Source organism: Sinohyriopsis cumingii, unplaced genomic scaffold (assembly GCF_028554795.1).
Source record: "Sinohyriopsis cumingii isolate HCF-2022 unplaced genomic scaffold, ASM2855479v2 utg001527l, whole genome shotgun sequence".
Taxonomy (NCBI): Eukaryota; Metazoa; Mollusca; class Bivalvia; order Unionida; family Unionidae; genus Sinohyriopsis; species Sinohyriopsis cumingii.
Genome location: NW_028316012.1, coordinates 3375758 through 3385220, shown reverse-complemented (window position 1 = coordinate 3385220; position 9463 = coordinate 3375758). Strand labels below are relative to the sequence as shown.

Here is a 9463-nt window from a genome sequence, read left to right as displayed (position 1 = left end):
GGACCAAGATCGTTAGAGATTCGAAGTCTTTCTGGGTCTGCTACCGCAGTGTGTCAATGGACTAGGCCATTTACTCTAATTGCATTGTACTAAATAACCATCATACGGTACTTTGCCAGAATTAAAACCAGTCTTACTCAGCCATATGATTGTTTGGTTTTGTTGCCAAGGGCCAGGCGGAAAGGAAGCTGAGTGGGCCTTTTATCAAGATTTTGTCTAAACTTTGGCGAAGTGTGTAGTGCTCAGTGTGCGGTACGACTGCCAAATATACTTTATCTCTAATAAGCAGAATCAGTTTGGTAAAGCAGTCTGCAAAGAGGGCAAGGAAATGGAGTTTTCGACCTGGATTTTACCCATCATCACTGGCTTAAATTTATTTTCAAGGTAAGTTAAACTCTTTTTATGACTCCGTAATTACAGATGATCCTAGTTTTCTTTCTGAAACAAATGGCCATGTAGAATGTTATGAGTCTGGTCAGTCAGAAATCATGTAAAGTGTGGAAAGTTTCTACAGTTATATAGCAAGTATTAGAAGACACATTCATAGCTTACTCCAAGAACGAGGAAGGAAAAATATGACTTAGACCTTTAGACTGTTTAATGCTTTTAGCTATATATCTTAATAACATTACCTTAGGAATTACGGAAACTCAAATAGAAAAAAAAGTGGCCATACAATTATTTAACATAATGTGGTGGAAGAAATTCAAAGTAAACTGGAAACGGACTACAACAGACCAGCGGATATTGATCCAGGTTCATGATGATAGTGGTGACAGAATATCGGAATCTTTACATGCATCACGAACGCTTTATTGAATCCTATCTACGCTCGGCTAGCTTTTTGACGATGGTCCAGCGTTTGAATTTTCTCAACTGCCCATGAAATTATGAGATTTCCTTCATGTCTCATTCATATGCAACGTTTATTTATATGTCTTGATTAGGTTTACAAACTATTGATTATTATTATATTCCTAATTGTGTATGTTGCTGATATCATTCCGGCACGGTTGCTTCACTGATCCATCAGTACTTGATTTTTAAAAACTGATTAATTTTCATTTAAAAATGCCCAATTTTACGCTGTCAACTGAAATAACGCACTATAACTATAAAATAGACACGTTACTTGTATACGCATATAATGATAGCTGGTACGAATGTTTCGGTTTAAACAGTGTACTTTAGTAAGATCTGAGCACTCTATGTCCGAAGCTATGGAGCCCTTTTTTGTGGAGACAGAAGTGTCTTTGGTAAAGGCAGAAACGAGTATAGTAATGTGATCTGAATAGGAAGCAAATCATATATAAAACTATCTTCATATGGACAAAAAAATAAAAGAGCACGAAGAAATCCACAGTGGTGTGTTGCAAAATGAAAACAGAACAAAACTAAATTAATTGCCTCACTTATTTGTCATTATTGTATTTAAGCCGTGAGGATGCAATTTGCCTGAGTTCTTCACCAGTGAAACGTCAAACGTTTCTGGCAGTAATGATTTTTCTTGTTGCCGTAATACATGTGAGTCTGAACGATGTTACCAAATATACTCTGTGATGTGGAACATATTTTTCTTTTGTATGCTTGGTATCTCATTTATTGTTGAGACAGCACTTTCCTTTAAACTGGAGACTGTATTTAGTAGTTGAATATTCGAGTGCTTAGGGCATTTACGACCGATTACTCGAAATTTCGAGACAATTTGGTTCAAGATATTCATGCTCGGGAACAATTAAATAACGATATGTCTTTTCTATTGTGACCATGTATGTGCATGTATTCCTTTTGTTAATATATTACTTTCTTTGTGTAGTAAATGGGAAGATTTAATTTCATGTCAAATCCATTGTTATTCAAAACCTATGATACTTAGAAAATTCAAGAATTTGACATTTTCGGGATATTTCGATGAAGTAAAGAAAAATGTGGACACCATTTAGCTCGATGTATGTAATTCTGTATGGAATTATACTTATTAATTTATGTGAAAATGACTAGCGTATGCATGAATCAATCCATTTTGAAGCAAATATTGCAAAATAATATTATGCATTTTCAGTTAAGTGTTAGTTAGCTCATTGTCGTCTTGATATGTGACAAAGCACACACGCGAAAGAGTTCTGTCAGATAGGAGCCATACCTGGGTTAAATTTTTAACTAGAAAAGTTGACGATAAAACTTGACGTATGTCTTTATGATATTCAGTTCAGTTCATATATCCATTAAGACTATAAAATCACAAAATGGACGGTCAGCAGTAACACGATAATCCTCTTCCATCACAAATTGAACTGACTGGCATTTACTTTCCCATTACAATAGAATTGGAGAAACTGTTCAACAGCGGTGAGCCTAAAAGAAACCGGTTTATTCTTGTTACATAGCTTCTTTATCAGCAGTCTTTCCAATGACATACTGCAACACGTTGTTTGAGCGTGCTGTAACTGACAACACTTTTAAGGTTCTGACGTGGCGTAGCCAGAGTTTTTATCTAGACATGTAACAGTACATACGATTTTTTTATTTTGTACTGCATGCAGTTTTCAGCATTGCAAGTAACGATTATGCACACGTCTTGCATGCTAAGAAGATAAATCCAGATCTGAAACACACACTAATAAGAGTAGATACCGAGGAAAAAATTATATTCTGTCTTTGAAAGATGATAGTACACACACACACACACGCGCGCTCACACACACACACACACACACACACACACACACATATATATATATATATATATATATATATATATATATATATATATATATATATATATATATATATGCAGTGCTACGTAACGAATGAACTATTACGTATATCCATCCGTCCGACCGTTCTTCCCTCTCTCAATCTCTCCCTCCCTCCATAAACATAAAAATGAACTCAAACTTAATAATAATAATAATAATAATAATGACGACTTAATATTGCGCTTTTAAAAGCTATAAGCGCTGTACTGTATCAAGAAAACGCTAAAGGGCATAAGAAGTTTTCATCCAGAAATTAAAACTAAAAGTAACTGAATTATTACACGAGATAACATCAACCATAAAAAATGGGTTTACAAAATAACCTAAAACCCCAACACAAAAAAAAGTTTACAATGCAGTTTCAATTTAAAGATCATGGAAAATGGATGAATGTCAAATATGTTCTTGCTGATGGAAAAGAAGCGTCCTGAGGTCATACTTGACTGTGATTGTGGTCTCTTTGTGTCCTGAGAGCAATCTTGAATGTGATCATGGTCTGTGTTGTCTTGAAAGCAATCTTGATTGTGATCATGGTCTCTTTTACATCCATGCATGCATGCATGCATACATACATACATACATACATACATACATACATACATACATACATACATACATATAATGATGAAATATTTCTTAAGTGGTAGGAAAACTAAAATTAAATGGTTTATGGCAACCTGGCAGGGAAAGTCAATCCTAAATATTCGGCCATTTGCTTACACCGTTCCAGTAGCCTAGGTTGCTAGAGCGTCCGCCTCTGATGCAGGTGGTCGTGAGTTGGAACCCCGTCCAAGTCATACCAAAGACTAATAAAAGAGGTACTAACAGCTACCTCGCTTGGCGCTTAGTATTAAGAAGTTAGTGTTAGGGCCGGTTGGCCTGGTGTCAAGATAATGTGTCTGGTTGGGACGTGATATAACATGCTTGCGGCATGGTTTCCCAGTGCTTGAGATTATTATAAACTGCAACACTGCAGACATCGTAGCGATATAACTCAACTTGTTAAAGCTACGTCAAAAATCCAAATCACACACACACACACACACACACACACACACACACGGCCATTCGCTTAACCTCGAGAAAATCCGCACACTCGCAAGACGTAGCAATAAATGATATGCAATGTTCACACAACATGTTTACTTGGAGACCATTTTACTGTACATCATCAAGCAGTCACAACCATAACGATTTTGTGTGTGATGATTACCTGATTTGGAATAAAGACGGTATTCCAAGCGTTGAAAACATGCAAAAATTGTCGCCTGTTTTTACTACCACCATTGATTCAAAACGTGTTTGTCTCGTTTATACTTCCAAGGTGTAAGGTGACGCATAGAAAAACTCGATGAAGGTTACACAATATTCGTGAATCACATTAGCAGGAATCGTTTTATTTAACAACAAACCTATCTGATAATTTTCTAAGATCAGCTTGAAAATCCATGCAATTTCTAATACGACTGTACTTGTTGAAGTGAATTATTGTCTGCTTGTGTGCTTCTGTGCGTGTGCTTGGGTGTGTGTGTGGGGGTGTGTATGTGCGCGCGCGTGTCTATGTGTGTGTGTGTGTAACAGATGTTTGTAATGAAATAAACTTTATACAACGTGCCTATTGCACGTCAAGAGAACTAAAAACGGCAGGTGGTTAGAAACCAGAACAAATGCTTATTGTTTTTAAAAGATGCTCCTGCCGATTATCTTGATTGTATCCAGCTAAGAACATATATCTTATGATGAAGCAAAATTTGATGAAAGAAGTACGTAGTCTTACTTGTGAAAAAACGTCCAAAATGTGATGAAAGAAGTACTTAGTTTTACTTTTGAAGAAAACGTCCAAAATGTGATGAAAGAAGTACTTAGTTTTACTTTTGAAGAAAACGTCCAAAATGTAATGAAAGAAGTACTTAGTCTTACTTGTGAATTAAACGTCCAAAATGTGATGAAAGAAGTACTTAGTTTTACTTTTGAAGAAAACGTCCAAAATGTAATGAAAGAAGTACTTAGGCTTACTTGTGAAGAAAACGTCCAAAATGTAATGAAAGAAGTATTTAGTCCTACTTGTGAAGAAAACGTCCAAAATGTGATGAAAGAAGTACTTACTCTTACTTGTGAAGAAAACGTCCAAAATGTGATGAAAGAAGTACTTAGTTTTACTTGTGAAGAAACCGTCCAAAATGTGATGAGAGAAGTACGTAGTCTTACTTGTGAAAAAACGTCCAAAATCTGATGAAAGAAGTGCTTAATCTTACTTGTGAAGAAAACGTCCAAAATGTGATGAAAGAAGTATTTAGTCCTACTTGTGAAGAAAACGTCCAAAATGTGATGAAAGAAGTACTTACTCTTACTTGTGAAGAAAACGTCCAAAATGTGATGAAAGAAGTACTTAGTTTTACTTGTGAAGAAACCGTCCAAAATGTGATGAGAGAAGTACGTAGTCTTACTTGTGAAAAAACGTCCAAAATCTGATGAAAGAAGTGCTTAATCTTACTTGTGAAGAAAACGTCTAAAATGTGATGAAAGAAGTATTTAGTCCTACTTGTGAAGAAAACGTCCAAAATGTGATGAAAGAAGTACTTACTCTTACTTGTGAAGAAACCGTCCAAAATGTGGTGAAAGAAGTATTTTGTCTTACTTGTGAAGAAAACGTCCAAAATTTGATGAAAGAAGTACTTAGTCTTACTTGTGAAGGAAACGTCCAAAATGTGATGAAAGAAGTACTTAGTTTTACTTGTGAAGAAAACGTCCAAAATGTGATGAAAGAAGTACTTAGTCCTACTTGTGAAGAAAACGTCCATCCGCTAAAATTATGTGTTGAGCCAAAGGGCTGTAAACCATATCGTTATATTTCTAGCTATTTTAGTGTAACTTAATATGCTCTTATCAGCAACCACAAGGCATGATATCCGGAGCCAAACCTAAATTTGGAATATGACTCACCTAAATCCAATAATGTCAATGATGAAACACGTGTTAATAGTATAACACAACGTTTCATTGGCAAGGTTGTTGCCAAGCGTTAGCAAAATATTGTTTCTGCTAACTAATTCATCTTGTTTATTACACACATCGATTCAGACAGGATCCTACATAACTGCATCAAAATTCAAAGTTATACCGACAGCTGTTAGTCAAGTTTAGTAATTCATACCTGAAAAGTAGCTTAATTACATCACTCAGTCTGTAGCATTAGATTATTAGACTGAAGATTTAGACGTTTCCAAAATGTCAGGTTCCCATCTTTTGGCTTGATAACATCTATATAAAATGACATTTTAAGTTATTCCTGCAATAATGAAAACAAAATGTCGATCCGACCAGAAAATTGCTTTGCCATCATTTCATGACAATAATGAAAATTGTTTCCATTAGAGCAATTATGCAGGTATGGAGTTAGATGAAACTATATCGCTTAAATGCTAGTTATTACGTAATTGTTCCACAAACCTCTCTCTCTCTCTCTCTCTCTCTCTCTCTCTATATATATATATATATATATATATATATATATATATATATATATGTGTGTGTGTGTGTGTGTGTGTGTGTGTGTGTGTGTATGCATGCATGTGTGTGTATGTGTGACAGAATTTTTAATTTTTTCTGTACGGAGATTAGAACCCGGGTCCGCAGGTGAACGACACCCATCGTCTTGCCAACACGCAACAGTCACGTCGTAGCAGTTTCGCAGTTAAAGGGCATATCGAGAATATTGGTCTAAGGATTTAAGCAAATTAAATTCTAGCAAATCATTATATTGGTATCAACGAACTACAATACCTTGTAATTTCAAGCTTTGTTCGCTTCTACCGCCAAAACTGTGTCTGTAGACTTTCAAGACATCCGGTCCCTTTGACACAAAGTTTTACCAGAGATTTTCTTCCAAATTCAGTCTCGGAGTCCCTTATATTTTCACTCCTGCAGGAAAATTGCAGACTGACTAGATTTTTTCCATGAAAGAATTTAACCCCAGAAATATTCGTGTGGGAAACACGCCCCTTATTTAGCGGAACCAATCAGGATTAAATATATTTACCGCTTTTTATAACCAAGCGCCAAAATTGTGGTCAGCATGACTTATACAATTCGTTAAACAGGTCTGGAAAAGTTCAAATCTGACAGTTCCGATATAAAATCGAAGATACCTTTCCCTTATCAAGCCGTCTAGCTGTTAAGTAAATGAATGTTTAATTAAGAATCAATTCCTCTTCCAACACAGACATTATAAATCATTGCAGTTTAGCGACTTAACAAGCACCTGTCCCCATAAATCTAATAAATTGTTCTCTAACCGAAATTAATGTGCCCTTCATAGATCGAAAGAAGTTTGCATCCTTACACCTCTACTGAATTTCATTTTCTCTGATGATCCTCTACTGAATTTATTTTTCCCTGAGGATTCTGATAAATACTGACCATTAATTAGCAATTAATACATGTTCAGTTCTGAAGTGTGTTGTTGAAGAAAAAATTACTGAGATGACATTAGAACATGTACGTTTCCTCCACCAATGATTAAACGAAATTATACGAAATACTATAGTATCCGCCATGCATGTGTGAGTGTCTTGTTTTCAGAATGAAATAATTTGCAAGCCACACACTATCATACCTTTTATTATATCAACCTATCGACTGAGATGGCTATTTTTATCAAAACATTCCTGTTTTTTTTTCTCAAGCATATCAGTATTAGAGATCTTTATATAGCTGACTGCGTGCAAATATTTCTGAAAGATTTCAAAATTCCTTTTGAGCCGTTTCTAACTTGCAAAGTATTGTTGCCACATTACTCTCTGAAAATCTTCTCTCCTGTAAGTAGCAAAGTCCCTATCTACTCAGGCCGCTTAGTTCCAGGGTCAGTCTAAGTTTCGGTTATAATTTCAGTCATTGTTACATTGAATTTTGACAAGAAAGACAACGTTTACTATAATCGAACATAAACGGCTGGATACAATCTTAAACGACTATATTTTCCGCTACCTAAAAATCCCTTGAAAATTATGCTGGCACCCGATGTCTCCGTTCCAGCACATGCTGGTAAAGAGTTGGAAGTGTCTCCCTATTTTTCGTTTCTTAAGGTCATGGTTTGTAATTTATGCATCCTCCACCCTCGCAAACTTGGATTTCATGTTGTTGTTTTTTGTTTCGTTTCGTTATATTTTTCGAGTTTTCCCCGAGGCAAGAACATACTTCGCTGTAAGAAAACAATGTGGTTTCCACTTGTGCTGGCTGTGGTATTTGGAGAGAGCTACTAACGCAGCATTTATGTTGTTTGCATATATCAGTCGGGGGATATACGGCCTCAGCTAAGCTCTATGAGGTCTATTTATATGAAGTAAATACGTTTTCATCACATCCCTTTAGATAGTGTTGACAGACCCTTTCGGCTATTTCTGCGAGCCAAAAATATGCTTCGGATATCTGTCGGAGCAATAATGTACAGGAGGCAAGCAAACCTCCCCACCCAACAAAACAAAACAAACGAAAGTATCCACTGTTGTTTGCCAGAAATTTCGTCCCAGTGAAAGAAAACACAATTTATTTGAACTATTTCGGCTGTTTCTGTGAGTAGATTTAACCTAGAACTGACCGCGAGGTTGTACAATCTCATCTTCAAACTCAAACCTTGTTACGGAAATAACCGAGTTTGTCCGAATGTCGGATGTCGTCATACATTCAAGTATGAACCAATGTATCTCGTTCGAATGAAAGCTATAATATACACGACGTCAAAATGATACTAGGTTTATATACAACTAAATTAGTACAATTTAAAAATATAATATTCCTGTATTCGCAACATTAATAAAGTGACTGGGGTTGAGCAATATGTACTACAGCTTGTATATAAAGATCATTCACGTGTTTGACTAGATATAAGTCGTATAATTGACTAAGGGATGGATCTAGTCTCACGTTTCCAGGACTGTTGTTCCACGAATAAGGGGTGGGTATTATAAATAACATCTTTGATATTTCAAGTCCAAAATGTGGAATTTAGATTTACACTAACATGTACTAAAAAGTATTGAGATAAATTGGACGTTGTCTTTTTAAATTTTATTTAACTTAAGCAATTTATGGAAATTTCTTCTGCATTATAATTTGGACCCACCAATTTCCTGATTTTGATAGTACTGGTAAGCCCAATTCGTGTCGTTATGATGTTATTATAACTTTCATCCTGATTGATATACATTTTTTCCGTTTCGTTTAGATGTGAATTGTCAAGCCTTATCTTCATTATTAACTTAACTAACGCAGTCAATATGTACAGCGCCATCTAGCACACACAAATTTCCTTTCATTTCATATCTTTTTCACGGGTCATGGTTAGACCATAGGGGCAACGGCAAAGCGGGATGTGTGTCCCAGGTCAGTGCCAGAGAAAATTCAACCACTCCCATTTGAAAAAAAGAATTCTGCACTAGCTATTGTAGCGCCTAATCTGATATGACTGCGCTAAGGGGAATTACTCACAAGAGAGAGGGCTTTCTTTCCCACATTTAATTTAAACCTAATGCCCCAATGTTCTACAGGTTCTACATGCTGCCTTCATGCCCTACTGCGCGACTGGTTAATGCCTACAAGGTGGGCTACTTAATTTATCGTATGGGGCTATTAGTGCCAAACCACCATATGCATTAATGTTTACAAAATATGCTTCTTAATTGTATCAAAAATCGGGACAATGAAGC

General features: G+C 35.9%; 1 protein-coding gene across 1 annotated transcript in view; it reads left to right on the top strand.

Moving 5' to 3' along the window:
* Positions 1-226: 226 nt before the first annotated feature.
* LOC149772041 (acetylcholine receptor subunit beta-like) overlaps positions 227-9463 on the top strand; it is a 30419-nt gene continuing 21182 nt past the window's right edge. The window contains exon 1 of the mRNA XM_089947951.1: positions 227-384. Within this exon, the coding sequence (XP_089804077.1) occupies positions 329-384 (56 nt within the window). The 5' untranslated portion in view covers positions 227-328. The remainder of the gene's footprint in view (positions 385-9463) is intronic.